Raw genomic sequence first — 18,970 nt, 5'->3', positions numbered from 1 at the left:
GTTTTTCCCCAGACCCTAGTTTTTATCTCCATTCTATCTAAAACAAAACAGATGTTATGAAAATCATGGACGGAACTTCAGGTTTGGTCACTGCGGCAGTGAAAATCTGGCATAACTATTTTGCATTCAGGTGGAGGGTCACATGAGGACTGCAATTTAAAGAATACATGGCAGGAAATCAAAGTAAATAGCTCATCTATATAAATGATAATTGTTCTCAGCAACACAGATGTTTTCAGCTTGAGAAGCATCATTCTAGTTTTCCTCACGTAACTATGACTCTGCATATCTACCAATCCTTATCTTGAGGAATGATTGTTCTTTCAATATCGTTTGTTTGTTATTTTCAGTCTTAGGATGTCATACCTGTAAATAAAAAAACACAAATACTCTGGATGTTTGGATTGAAAGAGGGAAAACACAACCTACCATCATTAAGGTTCTTTCCTATGCCACGCAGATGAGAGGTCTACGTGATAAATGCACGAGTAAGTGAAAACTAAGACACTGGTTAAGCTCTTAGTGGGAGCCAATACTTCCCATCATACTGTATCCCACAATGCAAAGCAGAAACTAAAAACAGAAAGCTGTTACATTTTCCACAGAGGCTTATTGGGGAATGGAAAACTGATTCACAAAATGATGAGAAACAGGCTTACAAAATAATTTATACCAATTCATCACAACACAGTCAAATCTGCTTCTAAGTGTCACTTATAAATGCATGATTATAAAAATTGATCATAACACTATGGCTCATTGTGTTAAGGGTTGTGTATGTCATTTCTGTTGTTCTAAATGCATGTACCTTTGCGAACAGCACAACAACTTAGCTTACTTCTCTGGAGGACCTGTGTAAAATGATGAAGGTTCAAATAAGACAACTCTCTCTTTCTCTCTCTGCTCACTTGCTTTCACTCACACAAATACAATATTATGCTGTGGGGAAATGATGGCTATTTTAGGACTGGTTTATACGATTGTCCTTTTAAAGTTAAAACACTTACCAAAACTATAAATAACTGCAAGCCGGCTGGTTCGTGCCCAGAGATATCAAGAGGTTGTAGCCTGCAATGCCAAAGCAGAAGAAGTGCCAATCTCAACAAATCCTTCTATAACTGTTTATTTATGAACGCATAAGCTAGCTGGCGGGATGCTAACGTTAACTGTCATAATTAAATAGGCAACTAAAACAAACGTTCAGCACAGCTTCACTTCTGTGTCTGTTGTCCTACTGTTCATATATTAAACACACAATATATTAAACCCACCGCTTACCAGTAAAATAACACACAAATATGTGTGAAAGATTTGTGACAGAAAATATGTATCTGGACAATCTGTGACGTTACACGAGCAACCAATCTCTCACACAAACCGATAGACCAAATATGGTCAATTTCCGCCCTCTACTGGCATAACAGGGTTTGTCGGTACACGATCCGGGATGCCTGCACGATCCGTCCGCGCATGCGCATAATGACGTAGTAGATAATTCTGTTTAGCGACGACACATCACGATCTGTTCCACGCTTGAGCACCTTTGTACCGCGACTTTCACTACTGTCCACCTCTGGTCTCATGTCACTTCTGTGTGCACACTATGCGTTGAAATACTCTGTAACGTTTCCCCAGACTTGTTTGTAGTTCTTTCTTCATGTAAGTGCAGATAGTCTAGGCAGAAATGCATATTATGTTCCTTATTGTGTTCTGTAAACACCATTGAAGGGATTATTCCTCATTTAGATTATATAGATACATATATTAGCCTATATATAGACCCATACTAATACAAAATGAGTCGATTTAAAGTTAACTAATATTAGCAGCTAAAAACCGTCTTTGACAATACTGACCTCAGATCGAAACACAGCAAGTTAAGTAGGCCTATGCCATGCAGCAATGAATCGAAAAGGGGAGTATGGAGGACACTGAAGGTTTGCAGTGACAGAAAGACTCAGACTTTATTCCACATGTAACCAAAATCGTGTATGTTCATGTAACAACTCCTTTATTATTTTGCAGAACGTATCGTGCAGGCATCCCGGATCGTGTACCGACAGGGTTAATGCAGTAATTTTTTAAAAAAACGGCGCGTGAAAAACGAGTGTGTAACATTTTATAGGATGTATGCTGCGGAAAAATATATAACACTTATTGTACGTATGTCATGCGAATCAAAATAAACATGGGCCAAAGAACCCATGCGAAAGAAAGCACACACAAATACAAATAAATAAAACATACAAGAAAAACATCAGTGCTCTTATTTTGAAAGCGCACTTTGGTCGCCATCATGAGGACGTCACAGCATTAACTAAACTCTGTCTGTTGCTGTCATTCCTGGAGGTAACTTTATTAAAACTTCCCAAATTAATACTATATCTTATCCTTATTTGTGTATTACGTTTAATGCTTTGTGTTGATCTCGTGCAGAAGGTTAGGTGACGTTGATGTGTTTATTTTTTTAAATAAACGCAGTAGCCATCGTTGCATTAGAACTCTTTACGAGTCATTTAAACACAGAAGCAGATCAAACTAGCAATACGTCGATATGTGCACCGATTCACACTCATAATCAGCGAGTTTATCAAATGCATGAAGTGACTGCAGTGTATGAGTTTACCCAGCGGTCCCGTTGCTTTGACAACATGGGAAGCCGTTGTGTGTTTATGCTGTCTGTCGTGGGTCTGTTTCTACAACACAGCGTGTATCGCTGGGGACCAGCCTCAGCCTGAGCATCTAATCACTTAAGAGTAAACAAGGACACTCGTGCTACCTATGTAGCAATCAGATCCTTCTTCGTCTTTCATAAGCCTTTCATAAGTGATTAAAAACACAGCCTTGCCCTGTTTTTGCATTCAGATGGCCATTTGTCAATGAGGTCGTATCTCTTGACTTTGGTGATTCATGTGGACTCGTTAGTTTCGATTGAGATCTCAGTCGCTTCCAGTGGTCTCTTGAGATTTTAGTGCTCACAGAGGGAGGCATACAAATATCTTGCTTTTGCTTCATCGCCCTTTTTTGCTCTCTGCATTGTGAACAGGATGAACCCTCCAGCGTTAGGGCAGTCAACTGCCCTATTCCCTAACCCAGAGCCTGCAGCTGGGAGTGGGAAAGCCGCAGTCTTCTTGGGTGGCTCATCGGGGCTCACCAGCTCTGATATGGAGCTCCAGAAAATGCTCATTGATGAGAGAATGCGCTGTGAGAACCACAAAACCAACTATCAGACTTTGAAAGTGGAGCATACCAGGTAAGGAACTTTACTACTATGTACCATGTAAAATATATTACTGTACTGTACAGTACATTTTCTGGTGAGCTTCGGTGTTGACCAGTTCTGCAGGTGCGGGGTGGTTCCTGTGGTTAGGTTTGTAGATTGCATGGAACAGATTTCTGATGATTTGTGTTACTTAGTTCTTAATATTGTTTTGTTGTGTGTGCAGGCTGCAGGATGAATATACTCGGGCACAAAATGAACTGAAACGGTTGCTCGGCGATCGTCAAGTGGGTCAGGAGAAACAGCAGCTACTGATGGCTGAGCTGAGAGGAGAACTGCTGGATAAAACACGTGAGCTGGAGGAGCTCAAATTGCAGGTGCACACTATTTTCCCCCTTTGGGAGCAACGCTTATTCAGTTTTTCTTACATTGCAATAGCATATTGTATTTGTCATATGATTGTATGACTTTTATTTTATTAGTAGATGATATGCCTAAATCAGTTATTGATGACATTCTAATAGGGATGTAACAATATTATCGATATTGTGTTATCACAACATCAAAATTGTCTCAATATTATCACGGTTACATGACTGTATGAACCGATAGGTCTTCTGGGCCTAATATGGAGAATGTTCGAAAAAAAATAGATGTTAACTTTGGCAAGGTTCATTTGGTGCAATTATTTTATGTTGTAAAAGGAATTTTTAGGTCATTTGACCCATCTCATACTATAACTCTTACCTCTAAGCAACAGTTATGATTAGAGGATAAAGAAAAGAGGATGCTCATGGCACGTTTCCAAGTCATCGTTTGTCATTTTAAATATAGCAATAAATATTGTATGGTGGACTTTATACCAAGGTATTATTGCACAGTGAGATTTTGATATTGTTACATCCCTACATTCTATTTTTTGGCCTTTTAAGCATTACTAGTCAAAAGTTTGGTCATGGCTACTTATTTGTATTGTGCCCATGAAATCAAAATTGACCCTTTTTAATTTGTTAGTACACATCACTAGTTATTTGGGCAAACCACATTTTTTCTCTTTGTAATATTTAATCAAAATGAAAAAATGATAATTAAATAAAATATGATTTATATGCTTTTCCTTCACTATCTATTCCAACTCATCTATTTCAAAATGTAAGGAAATATATAAACACAGTTGTTTTTAATAACTGTGATGTAATCACTCTGTGCTGATGAAGTAGCTTCTAATCATGCTTGTATGATACACACATTTTGCTGACAGTGTGGCACTTTTTGCTGTGAGATGCTGTGATGTGTTGATCTTGTTTATTGTGTGTGTTTTTTTAAGGTGATGACCCCTCAGCGACTGGAGCTCTTGAGAGCACAGGTGCAGCAGGAGTTGGAAGCTCCAATCAGGGAACGTTTCAACAATCTGCAGGAGGTAACAGATGCCCCTCTGCACCACCTGACTCCCCTTCCCATGACAACCACAGACATACATGCGGCAGTCAGGGCCCTGTCTGTAACAGATGGGAAACAAACCGATTGCATTGTTCTCACTTTGCTTGGGTGTTAAAGGGACAGTTTAAACAGAAATGCAGATTGTCAAAAGTTACTTACGTCATCTTATTCCAGACATTACTGGCTTGTTTGGGTGAAACACAAAATTTGAGAATTTAAAGAAATTTGGCTGCTTTTTTCCGTTCCATGGAAATGAATGGTTGACTGAGTTGCTAACATTTTCTCATGGTGTTGTACAAAATAATGTTTAATTGGGTTTAGAACAACATTTTCACATAAAACACCTAAGTGGCTTTGAAGGATACTTTGACTTTGCTTTTTTTAAAATGTGTATGTTGCACCTTCCTTCTTCTCTTTACCAGGAAGCTGAGAATTACAGATCCGAGTACAATAAAGTTCGGTATGACCTCACCTTCCTCAAATCTGAGTTTGAACACCAAAAAGAGGAACACGCTCGGCTTCTGGAGGAGAGAAGAATACGACATGAAGCAGATGTATGCGTAATCAGAGTTTGAAGATCATACATTTATTTATGAGAGATTTTTCAAGCAGTGTATCTTACTGAACTGTGTGTGTGATCCTGCAGGTGGCACGTCTTGAGCGTGATAAGGAGGAGCTGGCCGCTCAGCTTCAGAGTGGAGATCCTGCGCGGGATGGGAAGCGTGTGGAAGCTCTGCTGAGGGAGAAAGCTCAGCTCCACCAACGACTCAGAGGTTTGGAGGCCGAAGTTACTGAACTCCGAGCCGAAAGGAACAACTCAGGTGCTCAAGCCGAAAATGTACAGCGGATACAAATCCGACAGCTAGCCGAGTCCCAGTCTACGGTTAAGACGCTGGAGGTGAGTGCACGTTAGAGCTATTTAAATGTTATTGCTATTTGATGTTAATATACTTTCTATACGATCTTAAAGGAATAGTTCACCCAAAAATGGTCACTATTGACTTTCCATAGTAGTGATAAAAATGACTGGTCAAGTTAATGGTGACCATTTTTGAGTGAACCGTTCCTTTAAATGGAAAGACGATTATAATTAAAGGGATAGTACACCTAAAAATCCTTATTCTGTCATGATTTATTCGCCTTCATGTCGTTCAAAACCTGTATGACGTATACTAAACATATAGGTAGATTTACACAACCCTACACTTAGAGCCTTAAATTGAGTTATTTTACTTTTTAAAAAATGAAATTGATTTCTTGTAGATGTTTGAACCTGTATATGTGTGACCCTTTAGGCAGAAAAGCAGTCTATTCGTATGCAGTTGGACCGGACAGAAAGCGAACTCCGTCTATCTCAGGAACAAAACACACTCCTCACAGGAAAACTGCACAAAGCGGAGCGAGAAATCAACTCGCTCAAAAGTCAGGTAGACAACGTAGTTCTAAAGCTTCAGAGTGACCCACCCAGACAGATTCCTCGATCAGTAATTCCTCGATCTATAGTAATCATTTCTGTTGGTGTACATCTGTGTTTTATTGGCCAGGTTGAAGAAATGAAGCACACGCACAAGCTGGAGTTGAGTAATGTAAAACTAGACTGTGTCAGAACCAAAGGAGAGATTGAAAGGGAGAGAGACATACTGCACAGCCAAGTGGAGGGTAAGCATCCTCGTCCTCCTCTTCTACTCTGTTTTAACCTGTTTTACTGTAGTAACCTAGCTCTCTTTATCAATCCCAGGTCTGCAGTCAGATGTTGAGGTGCTAAAAGCTACGTTGGAAAGAAACAAAGAGTTGATATCTGAAAAGGAGCGTGAGATGGTGCGAAGGGTTCAGGCGGCAAGAGAAGAGGAGATACACAGGATGGCCGCCCTTCAGGAGGAGAAGTAAGCACACTGGTGTCAGATCTGAACTGATCTAGAGCCTCATGGGATTGTATGTTTGTTTGAAGAGTTTATGCGTTTATATTTATTTGTCAGGTTGGAGCTGGAGAACCGTTTATCTGAACTTGAACAGAAGAGAGCTCTTCAGGAGGCAACAGGGAACTCTCAGAAAGAAGAGTGGGAGGAGCGTCTCCGTGCTGCCCAGTTGGGGGAGGAAACTGTCCGTAAGGAGCTACAGAACCTGAGGTGGGTATTCTTTATTTACTCGTTTTTTTGTGTAAAGTCAACATGAAATCAGAATTGACCCAGTTTACTTCCGTAATGTATGAGTCACCAGGGCAAGCCAAAAAACGTATCTTGATAATCTTTTATCTTATGTGTGTGGTATGTGTAGACTCTCAGTAGCTGTGAACTAGATGCAGATATGACTGTTGATTCTTGTGTGATCGTCTACCTGTTTGTGTGATGCAGAGCTAAAGTTCAGCAGCTGGTCCAACAGCTGGAAGAGCTGGAGACCTTGAGAGCGGAAAATACAGATCTGAGACGAGTAAGTGCTTTTTATAACTTTTTTCTCCAAAAAAACAGCCGTTTTAATACTGCAGTGTTGAAGAATATTGACTTGAATGTAAGTTAATATTCACTTGTGCCTGTCTGTTATTATTTTCAGCAATGTGCTGAGCTGAACTTGCAGATCGGGACTCTCTCACACTCTGAGAGTGAGCTGCTAGAAACCAACAGCAGATTGAGAGAAAGTCTGGAGAGGGTGAGAGAGGACCTACGGAGCGCTCGCACGCAAATGGAAATGACCCAACAGGAGGCCGAGAGGTACGCCAAACTATTCCTGAGATATTCATATCACAGTAAAAGGGAAAGTCTTCGTCAAAGTATTTCAGAGACAGCTAGTAGCTTTACCTGCTAACAGAGGATCAAAACATGGCATTTTGCATTTCTGTGGATAAGAGGCTATTATAAAGTTGACCGGTAAGATGATATGGTTACGAAGCAAAATTAAACTGCCCATCATTTCCTATTCTCTCCCAGTTATACTATAAATAAAATGCAATTAAATTATTGAATTGTGAGTCTCTCGTTCATCTTACTGCAGACTGGTAGAGGAAAGGCGAGTGGAATGGTTGGAAGAGAAGCACAAACTACAGGAAAGAGAGGCAGAACTACGGGAAAAATACAGCCAGACTAAAGAGCGACTGCAGAGGGCGGCATTTGCTCAGAAAAAGGTACATTGCCTCCCCTAACATCTCTCTACTTCGTTTTTTATTATATCTCTACACACAGTATGTACATAACCTGATTTTTTCCAACCAGGATTGGGTATTGTACATAAAACCCAATGTGTAAATGCCTCTAAATCATTCGCACAAAATATTGGATCCTAAAGGTGGCAAAATATCATAGCTACCGGCTTATAAATCAACCATATGCATTTTAGCTCTTTGGACTCCTTGGTTTAGCAAGCAGTCAACCAGAAAATCTTAACAGCTGCAACATTCACATAATAAAGCATCTCTCACGTTTTCATCAGAAAATGTTAAAAATTAGCCCCAAATAAAGTTGCATTTGTCTGTTTCTTTGATTTCAGAGGAAGACCATGACTGAACTTAAGGAGAAGAAACTCCAAGACAGGATTCAGCTCCTTAAAGCCAAAATAGAAGAACTTGAGATAGAAGCAAGCGCAGCACAAAAGTACTACTAGATTTATAAAAACACATTCTATTGCTCTAGGTGTTATTTTGTGTCTATTAAGACGGTTGTCTTAATTTGTTGATGTGTGTCCGCACAGGAAATCTTCTTACTCTGAAGAACATGCTCAGCTCAACAAGCGTCTAAAGGAGCTGCAGAGAAGACACAATGAGTTTCGTCGTCTGTTGCTGGGCAACCAGATGACCTCCACCCCTCTGGCACCGTCTCTCCTCATCCCAGCAGAGTCCATCTTCACAAACCTACAGGTGACCACAATCATTCCATCAACAAGCTTAATATTCTCAGTTGTTTTCAAGTTATTTGTTGCTCATCCATTTACACATTCCATTTCTCAGGAGGAGCAGCATCAGAGGGAACTCTCTGTGCTTCGAAGACGCTTGGAGGATCTGGAATATAGTCAGCAACAGCAGCTGGAGGAGCTTGCTCCTCCTCTGGACAGAGAAAGAGACTCTCAAGCCCATGGGACACCCTTTCTGACCTCTGACCTCTCCTGACAACTACCTGTGTGATTACATTCACCCTGTGCCAAAACTCCCATGTATTGTGTTATATTTGGAAGCTTGTCTTTTATCAAATACCTTGCGGTGCTGAGCAGCATAATGTCTGATGTTTTGATAAAACCTGTTGCATTATTTATTGTTTGTCTGGTGGTATTTTTATTAACTGAGCACCTTTTTAAAGTTTACATAATTTGTGCCTCGTGTTGCTGTTGTTTTCTTCCACAAATTTAAATGCTGAAGAGGGTTTTTTGTTTTGTCTGAAAATCTGTTTATTGAAAATATTTACTAACCTAAAAAGCAATGTTTTACACATTCTTATATTCACTAGACCTTTATAAATTCAGATGTGCACCTACATTACTTCATTTTTTTAAAAATTGGTTTTAACGTAGGTTTTAAACTTTTTTAAAATGTTTTTAATAAAACCTATCAAATAAATTTAGCGTAATTATTTATTTAAAGTGCAACAAATAAACAAAAACACATCCAACACAGATCTGAGTGCAGAATCGCAACCAACAAATTAATAGTAAAGGGAACAAAATGAATGATAAATCTATTAGATTAAAAATACAAAACCCATATGGATCACAACTTTAAAAGAACCATTAAAACAAAAATACAATTCCTTTATGTAGTGTGTTTTGGGCCTTATTCCAGTTACATTTGGTTACTGGACATTAAAGGTCTTCTATTTGTTCCCATCCGTCAAACATCCCTCAACACATACCAGCAGAGACCCACGAGACCGTTATAGCTTCCATTTAAACCAGTACATTTCTTATTACAATTGATTCTATTAGATTTCTGTTATTGTTTACCCTGTTTTAACGAGGGTAAAGAGTTTTGGCAATGAAAAGTGTCTCACACCCCTCCTCCCGCGCGCATCCTCCGCGCGCTCTCATGACCAGGAAACGGGTTTGTCACTTATGTCTCTTTTACCTCTCTCAGACAGTACAGTAATGAACTGGAGACTGCTCGTTTTCGGTGTGTGCTTACTGGTTTTGGTTGAGGATGTTGCCGTCCATGGGAAGCGCAATGCGAAAACGGTGACTTTCTCCCGGACCCCGCGCGGTTACTGGAGACGCAAACGGGACACCTGGACGTCGGGACAAGCGCGTTTCACAGCGTGCAAGTCACCTCTGTCTCCAAAAGACCGTGAGCTTCTGCTCGACCATACGCACGAGGTAGGACGACGTCATTTGGATAAATTAAACAATTATGATCATTTGACAATAAGATGACTGCCAGGTTACCCATTTTACATTAATACAAGAAAAAAATGTTTTTGGGACTTTGTGATGAATGTGTTAAGGGGAATTGTGAAGTAACTGTTTCAAAGACAGTCGGTCTGTGTCACTTTATACAAGTTTCTTTAACTACTACTGCATATGCATGTAATTACATTAAAATATATATATAATGAAACTTTTTGCATCTTTGGTTTAAAATGTCTAATACATGTGCTTTCACAATGTAGTACTTAAATTTAAAGCATTTACATGTAATTACACTCTTTGATCCTACCAAGAACATACTACAGGTACATTATAAGTACACAATAATTAAAAGACACCTAATTCAAAGTGGAAACAGATTGTCTACTTCCACTAAAACATACAAGTTACTCTGTTTTTTCTTCTAGACTGGTTTTCATGGCGATAACGGATCCAGTTTTACGCTCGCATGGGTTGGAGATGGAACTGGGGTAAACCAATCTTCTTAAGTAATCCAAAGGCTATTTGTGTTAATAACAGCCTTTCCTCTATTGTTCTTTATTATATGTAGCCTTGTAATGTGTAGTATTTCGGTCATATTCAGTCCGATCATTAAAATGTATTTAATGAGAAATGTGCGCTGAACCCTTTTCTGCCCATTTTAGATTATTCTGGTCCTTTCCACTGTCAGCGTACCTTCAGACTCATTTCATGAAGGCGGTTCCACGCGCCTCTACAGAAGGTCAGTGGTGGATTTTTGTACCTGTTCTCAAATAACATACGACGTGACCAAGTTGGGCGTCTACTGGCATTCATGAATCAGCATTGAGCATCACGAGATATATTTAGATGCAACCATCTTGGTCGTCTTTGTATTGACAATTTTGCGTCATTCTAGTGAAGACTACGGAAAGTCTTTCCATGATACCTCCAATGCCATCAACAACGCATTTATAAAGAAGGACTTTGGGATTAGCACCGGACCTGGCAACCCTCAGCAGGTAAACAAGTGTGCAGTCAATTTATGTATAAGAAATGATGCTTAAGGAAGTCTTTGTGACAATAGTAAAGATAGCTTTCTTACTGCTCAATAGATATCTCGTTATGACTTTTTAACTTTCTGTGTGTGGTTGTCGATACGTAGGAGAATGTGTCGTTTTACGTTCCAACACAAGATTGATTCTACCCAATCAGAAAAGGCCATGACATCTTTGTTGTCTGAAGACATGTTGTGGTTTTAACAGATATTGCTAATGGCAGAAACCGTTTGTGTCAAAATGCACCACAAACCACATTGTTTTTAAGACATCCTCCGAAGGGGGCTGAAGTGTTAATCTGACATTCTTCTTTTGTACCATTTTTCTTTCCCTTAAATTTAAACCCACTTTGCTTACTTGAGTGCAGAATTTCTGTGGATTTTACATTTTGATGTTTGCTGACATCACAGGTGATTCTGACGGCCAACGTACCGTTTACAGAGACCCGAGGAGGAGTCATTTTTACCTCGATGGATGCAGGCAGGAAATTTAGATCAGTGCAACTTCCATTTCACCCAGCACAGGCGATACAGTTCCATTACCAGGACCCAAAATATCTTGTGGCCATCAGCATTGATGTAAATGTTCTTATTAGTAATCTATGAGCTCTACCACCCCCACTCTGTAATAATTTCATAATGTACATTATGTGACATTTTTATATGATGTTGATTTTTAGGATGGGCTATGGCTCTCACAAGACTTTGGGAACACTTGGTCTGAAGTTCACGAAGGAGTTCAAACTTTCACATGGTGAGAACACACAGCAAAGTTCTGAATGAGCTTCAACAAAACAAAGAACATTTCTGAAGACCTTGTTTGTGAATGTAATACACAGTAAAATATGTCTGTGCTAAGTTTGTATATAGAAATGTAGATTATTAAATGTAGACATTATTAAAAAGAAAACAAGCTTCTATTAGTAAAACATTTGCTGTGTCCGAATTTGCAATCTATATTAAATGAACAACTTCTCGACCACAAAAAAAAACTATATTTCATAAGGATGCAGATGTGTTGCAGGGCCACCATTATGGGGCCTGTTTCATGAAAATTGCATTTTTAGACACATGCAAATTCGGACACATTCATGACCCTGAAGTTAAAATTCTGTCTTTTCCAGGGGTTCTGGAATCACTCTTTTCTTCAGTTCAAGCCCAAAAGGAACAGGTCAGGCATTTTTTTCTATGATTTTGCATTAAATTACACTCTTATAAATAAAGGTGCTCTTTTACGATGCCATGGATGAATGGTTTCATAAAGTACCTTTAACAATCTTAGAGATTTTGAGATGTATTTGAGATTAAACAGATAGCAAATAAAAAAGGTTTCCTAAAAAAGGTTCTGTGGATGTTGACGGTTCTTCGTGGAACCATGCAGCGTGACAGAGAACCTTTTAGGAACTTTTGCTTTAAAGAGTGTAAACTAGTTTCTCAACAAAGACTGAACAACATCTTATACAAATTTGATGCTTAAATAAAACTCAACTGAAAATCTCACGAGCTATGAAAGGGCAACCACTGAGCGTTAAAAAATCTTCCTCCGCGATTTGTCAGTTGAAAAGAATTTTGGGCAGATCTGCACCTTTTGGCTAACAGTATGTATGAAAATGTTATAATTTGTATTTGAACCAGTGGAGGCAGCGAGACGAGGTGAGCTTATTCTAAGACGGACACAGGATTTTGGCCAAACCTTCACCACCATCGCCAAGAACATCTTTTCATTCGGCTACATCGGCGGCTTCCTGTTTACCTCCGTCATGGAAAAACTGGTACGGGATTCTTCAGACAACATGCACACCCAAGCATGTAGTAACCCACACAAACACACACTCTGTTCCCAGCCTTTTTAAATGTCTAGTCTGTGAGAATTATCACCGCTGCCTGTTTCTGAGGGTTTGTCTTGTGTTTACAGGGTTCTCCTCGAGTTATCTATGTGTCGTCAGACCAGGGTGACCATTTTAATAAAGCTCAGCTTCCATCAGCCACTACAGAACAGGTGAGAACAACACACACACACACGCACACACACACACACACACACACACACACACACACACATAAATATAACATGGCTCCTTGATATATTACACTATGAATATTTCTGTCTGCAAATGTCACAATATCTCTGAAAGATTCGACACTTTCCTGACAGTGTTTTTACTCTTAGACTCACGCATGATGTTTATTCACAGTTCTACTCGGTTCTGGATGGTGACGAGGACATGATCTTCATGCACGTGGACAACCCAGGAGGTACGGTTTCTCGCTTTTTTGGTTCCTCTGTGAAATAGAAGTTCTCACTATTATTTAACAGCTCAACCACTGGTGCCGTCAGTTCAAGATGCGGGACTTGTCGAGCTGGTTCCGCTTTGTGCTGACAGAAAATATTATGTCTTTACAAAAGCCACTGGACTGCTAGACTCTGGAGGTCTTTGTGCTGTGGCGATGACTTGAAACAGATAAGAGAGATCATGGTGTTGGCTTTCAGCAGGAAGTGGCATGTTTTTTTGCATTCGCTTATAGAAGAGCTGACACAAACACACCCCTCATTGTATTGTCATGTACTAACATGTAACATGTATAGGTCATGTGAAAATAATCTGATTTCCCATCCATTTCTTAATCCCTTGGATATTTGATTCAAATTCATCCCTAACATTATTAAAATCCAGACAAAGCTAGTTGGTTTGCTATCGAGATGGCAATTTCTTATCTCTGGCCTAGAGAAAAGCAATGTCAGCTGTTCGATTGTTTGTGTGATGTGATCCCACATGCTTAGACACATATTTTGGGACAATCTACACCTCGGATGATCGCGGAATCCTGTATTCCAAGTCTCTGGAGCGCCACCTGTTCGGTGGGGAGGCGAAGAGCGATTTCACTAACGTGACCTCGCTAAGAGGGGTCTATCTTACCAACATACTGGAGGAAGGTACGAATGCTTGTTTTACGTCGGTAATAAACTATCACGCTTGTCACGGTGCTGATGTCATCACTAAATGATGTCATTATCCTCTCGGGCCGCAGGTGGACTCATTCGCTCGGTCATTTCGTTTGACAGAGGTGGACAGTGGAAATTTCTGAAGAAGCCAGAGAATGTGGAATGCCCAGAAAACTCAAAGAAGGTAACAGATGAGGATCAAGGGATGCTGAATAAATTTTGGTTTTCAATGCTTTTCATTTCCCAAAAGACAAATTCTGTCATCATTTATTCACCCTCATGTTGTTAAAAACCTGTATATGACTCTTTTATCTGTGAATCACAAAAAGAAGATACTTTGAGAAATGTCTCTACGGTTTTGTATTTACACAATGGAAGTCGATGGGGGCCATCGTTGTTTGGTTACCAACGTTCTTCAAAATAGCAAAAATTGTACTGTATAAGCCCATGCACGGAAGATGAATCATTATTAATGTGGACCAATTTGTCATTTTATAAAATAATAATATATAAAGGTACTTGTAACGGTGTGTTTCCTGTTGCAGTGTAACCTTCATATCCACGGAGAGCACAGTCCCTTCAGTGGAATCCCTCCCATGCTGCCTCTCTCTGAGCCCACTGCCACTGGTCTGATCATTGCTCATGGTAAGAGCCCTCTCTTGTACACCCCTAAAAAAACTCACAACTTTCCTTGACCAATAAACTGCACATGCTCTATGAATTACTGTAAGTTGAATGTTTCTGCAGGTAGTGTCGGAGACTCTATATCAGCTACCCGGCCGGATGTGTATGTGTCTGGAGATGGAGGATACACCTGGTGGGGGACTTTGAGAGGACCACATCTCTACAGCATCCTGGATTCTGGAGGTTTGATAGTGGCCGTGGAGGCACACCAAGACAGACAAATCAACTCTTTAAAGTAAGACAACGCTAATGGTCTCTGTGTGTTTGTATACATATATTTATAATGTATAATATAGTTTATGTTCTAAAAATTTAATAATTCTTATTAATACTGTATTGGCTACAAAAAGAATTCAGACAGCTAAACGATGCTTAAAATTAATAAGTATCATCACAAAAGATGATAAAATATAAAGCCAAGTGACATAACGAAATGTACACAATTCATTTCTATATAAAGAATGATAACACAAGCACTACTAAGCAAAAAAAAGGAATGTCTGTATGTTTTCAGATTTTCCACAGATGAAGGCCAGTGCTGGAACATATTTAATTTCACAGATCACCCAATCTTCCTGGCAGGCGTGGCATCTGAGCCGGGCACTAAGACCATGAACATCAGCATTTTTGGTTACCGACCAGATGATGATGATCAGCCCATGTGGGTAGCAGTCACCGTCGACTTTGACCATCTGCTAACCAGAGAGTGTAAGCTAGTCTACAATAACTACAGCATTATTCCACCTTTTGTGGGTGGTTGCCACAGCGTTGAGATTGGGTTGCTTAGGTCTTCTGAGTAGTTGTCTGGCCACTGCTACAGTAGAGTGTGGCTTGAAAGTTATGGGTAATTTCTGTCTACATATTGTACCTACTCTCTTTTGGTGTATGCATTATAGATCTTGTTCTATCTATAGTGTAACTAAAGTGGATTTTTCTCAACTTTAAGGTGATGAACAGGATTATGTGATGTGGTTGGCTCACTCTGAATACGGAAGTGACTCAGAAACAGACGGATGCGTCCTGGGCTACAAGGAGACGTTTAGAAGACTCAGAAAACTGTCTGCCTGCCGAAATGGAAGAGGCTATGTGGTCAGCAAGCAGCAGAGCCCATGTCCCTGTACTAAAGAAGACTACATGTGGTAGGAAAAACTGCTGATGCGTTTCCCAATACTGAGGTCTGAACTTCTGCTTGTAGTCCACACACTGCACAAAACCTATTCTAAGTAATTTAAGTAATTTTGTTTTTCAGTAGAAATATCTAAACATCCCCAACTACATGTAATTTTACTTGATAAGAGTGACTTGAACTTGATTTACTTGATAAGATATTCAGACTTTGCTTGTTTTTGCTTAAAACTGCTCGTCAAAATAGACTTATTCATAAATCCTGATAACAGCAAATGTTGCTTCTCAAGCAAATTTACGGTATATATTTATTGGAAAACAAGTCAGATATTTATGTAAAACCTGAAAATTATAATTTTTTGCTGTGTTTGTAACATTTCTTCTGTCAACAGTGACTATGGTTTCTATCGGCATGAAGACACTTCAGAATGTCTGCCACAGCCTGGCCTCCTGAATCAGACTCTGGAGATTTGCTTAAATGGGAATCTAGATGATATTCAAACGATAGGGTAAAGAACATACATCTTTTAGTCTGTTTCACACATTCTCAAACATGCTTTACAGTTACACTATTATGTCATGCAGGTATCGCAAGATTCCCGGTGATAAATGTGAGGGTGGTTTCAGTCCTCCGAGAAAAGAAGACATTACCAAAAAGCATTGTGAGAAACTCAGTCCATCATCCTCATCGAGTTTACCAGTTGAGAGATCAGTGAGTGACCTGTCAGTTTATCTTATTTGATTATCAACAAAGATTTTCTGATGTTTTATTATAAATAATATACAAAACCCCACAATTCTTGTTATTGTACGGCAGAAATAAATATATTGCATTGAGGACAAAAATAATGTTAGTTAAATGCTTTATTATTTATAGATATTAATTAGGGACGCACGATAAATTATCGGCCACATCGGTATCGGCCGGTAAATGGCCATTTTTAATGTTATCGGTATCGGCCGATATATTATAGCCGATAAATCATAAATAATTTCCTCTGGTTAAACTTCTTCAGCTGCACGATGCTCACAGTTAAAATCCAGTACAGTACTGTCTTTATGTCGTGACCATTCACTTACTGCTATTAGCAAAACATTGTTGATGTCGGTGCAGTATGTAAATACAGTATATATGAATGTGTAAATTATAGGAACAAAAGCATATTGTTTGAATCAGACTGCTTTCTGAATGCTTTCTGTCTTGAGACTTGTTAGACATGTGGCTATTAAAAACATTTTTCTGGGTTGCTCTGGAAGAACATCTATAATTTGTTTATTAAATAAAAAATATACCAGAAAAGTTTGAAGGTTAATGAATCGTATAGTGTAAAGTAGGCTTGGCACATCATTTTTAGGGGAAAAAAGAGAACTAATGGTTACCTTGTTTTCTGCAGCCAATGTTTTCAAATAAAAGCAGTTGTCCACATTTTGCCTTTTGTTTCAGACCTAGGGAGTTTTATATTAATTTTTAGATACTGTACATCGGCCAATATATTGAATTATTGGCTTCCAATGTTAAAGAATTATCGGTTATCGGCCAAAATGTACATATCGGTACATCCCTAATATTAATAGTATTTGTTGTACTGCCTTTATGCTGGTTAAAATATATTACATCTTTTATTTTACTGTAAAACAGAATCATCAGTGGAATTACATTTTTATTTTTGGATTAATTTTGACATGTGTCTATCTTTTCATTTGCAGAAGGGCATGCTGGCTGTTATTGTGGTGTGTACTTGTATAGGGCTCATAGGTTTGGTGATAGCTGCAGCATTAATCATAATGTCAAGAAAAACAAACTGCAGGCGCAGGTGAGGTCACATGATCAACCCCAGCTTGACCTTTGTTGGAAACTACATCTACTGTACATCTGCTTTAAATAAGCAAATAGACCTCAAGTCTGGCATTTATGCTTTTGTCATTCTCTTCTGATCAAATTCTGCCCTCTGCAGGTCACCTGCTTATCGCTTCACTGTTCTGCAACTTCAAGAAGAGGAAGTGTGTGTTAACAGTGAGAGCGGCCCCAGCAGTAAGCGGCGCAGTTTAGAAGGTCCGGATGATTCAGATGATGTGAGTTTTGTCTCATCATACTTCATTGCATCTATTCTTTTAGGTCTTTTTTATTTATGTTAAGCTGAATATTATAAATATTTTTTAATTATGTGGATTATTCAGGTATGTGTACACCTAGACTAGCTTGCTGACCATATTTATACCTTGTTTAGGATCTCATCGAATGAACATCATTTAAACTCAGCAAACCAACATCTGTACTCAAGCACATAACTGGACAAGAAAAAAATAAGAACGCCCAAAAGTGACTGTGTCTGTCTGTGAAACAATGCATTGCTCAGGCAAAACACGTTTTTGTTTCCTTCTATGAAATGTTATATGCAGGAATCATAGGATAATTTATTGTCACGCATGAATTTACTTTCAACCTCTTTGTATTTTGCACTGGAATCATTCATATTCCTTAAAGCTGCTGCTGGAAATACTCCGAGCTCTGGCATAGTCTGTGATTTCAAGAAAGACAAATCTACTGTTTTTGAATTGTAAATAAATCACAATGCATAAAGTCTGCAGAATTTGTGCTCTTCAAAATAGTCTCTCAAAAATGACATTCAAACTAGTTTAATATGCGTTGATATAGTGTGTAACTGTGTTAAAATTACTGACCAGAGAAATGGTTAAGAATCAAACACTTCTTTAAGTCTTAGAAAAACAAACCATGTCACATACCTCAAAGGCAGATCCTTTAAGGTGGATTTCTATACACCTATGCACGCACGACTAATCCACAAAAACACTGTAACTCTAACATCAAAAAACTGCTCTAGCTTGTGTACCAATTTACACTTTAAACCTGGCATTGTAGGAACAGGTGGAGGCTTGGTGATCATAATTTGTGATTTGCTTTAAATGAAACAGTGTGCTTAATGGAGGTAAATGTAATATACACTCACAAATACTTACTAACACACACCACATTATCACAAGTCCTTATTAAAACACATCACACCCTCACACACCCCCACTAATACAGACTACACTTTCACACCCTGTCTAACACGCTGACACAAAATGCAAGAATCTTTATGCAACATGACATGGTCAAGCTTCACCTTGCCAGTAATGAATAAACCTTTGGCCAAGGGGATTTATTTTGGAATTATTTAGTTGGAACACGTTTGAAATGTAT

At 39.0% G+C, this 18,970-nt stretch overlaps 2 protein-coding genes across 2 annotated transcripts; both read left to right on the top strand.

Annotated features, from left to right (window-relative positions):
* The first annotated feature begins 2,286 nt into the window (after positions 1-2,286).
* cep83 (centrosomal protein 83) lies at positions 2,287-9,117 on the top strand. The gene is given in 17 exon segments (XM_057324751.1): positions 2,287-2,349; positions 3,047-3,253; positions 3,447-3,597; positions 4,548-4,640; positions 5,083-5,214; positions 5,307-5,558; positions 5,956-6,087; positions 6,205-6,319; positions 6,399-6,543; positions 6,637-6,786; positions 7,012-7,087; positions 7,208-7,365; positions 7,646-7,775; positions 8,138-8,241; positions 8,339-8,504; positions 8,595-8,700; positions 8,703-9,117. Coding segments are annotated over 16 exon segments (2,157 nt in total). The 5' UTR covers positions 2,287-2,349; position 3,047; the 3' UTR covers positions 8,744-9,117.
* Positions 9,118-9,676: 559 nt separating this feature from the next.
* On the top strand, positions 9,677-18,649 carry si:dkey-159a18.1 (sortilin). The gene is made up of 21 exons (XM_057324749.1): positions 9,677-9,946; positions 10,405-10,467; positions 10,642-10,718; positions 10,875-10,977; positions 11,424-11,591; positions 11,693-11,766; positions 12,137-12,183; positions 12,648-12,784; positions 12,928-13,011; positions 13,208-13,268; positions 13,795-13,947; positions 14,043-14,140; positions 14,502-14,601; positions 14,704-14,875; positions 15,155-15,348; positions 15,587-15,779; positions 16,158-16,274; positions 16,351-16,477; positions 17,473-17,579; positions 17,721-17,838; positions 17,994-18,649. Exons 1-21 carry the CDS (start codon positions 9,689-9,691, stop codon positions 18,006-18,008), a joined length of 2,466 nt encoding a protein of 821 aa, XP_057180732.1. The 5' UTR covers positions 9,677-9,688; the 3' UTR covers positions 18,009-18,649.
* The last annotated feature ends 321 nt before the right edge of the window (positions 18,650-18,970 follow it).

Source organism: Triplophysa rosa, linkage group LG24 (assembly GCF_024868665.1).
Source record: "Triplophysa rosa linkage group LG24, Trosa_1v2, whole genome shotgun sequence".
NCBI classification, from domain to species: Eukaryota; Metazoa; Chordata; class Actinopteri; order Cypriniformes; family Nemacheilidae; genus Triplophysa; species Triplophysa rosa.
This window is presented reverse-complemented; position numbering and strand designations above follow the sequence as displayed.

Excerpts from the sequence above, each read along its gene's own strand:
- si:dkey-159a18.1 (XM_057324749.1), top strand. The coding sequence starts at position 9,689 with ATGTCTCTTTTACCTCTCTCAGACAGTACAGTAATGAACTGGAGACTG. Across the intron at positions 16,275-16,350 it reads GATGATATTCAAACGATAGG|GTATCGCAAGATTCCCGGTG; the intron begins GTAAAGAACATA and ends TATGTCATGCAG. Across the intron at positions 16,478-17,472 it reads GTTTACCAGTTGAGAGATCA|AAGGGCATGCTGGCTGTTAT; the intron begins GTGAGTGACCTG and ends TTTCATTTGCAG.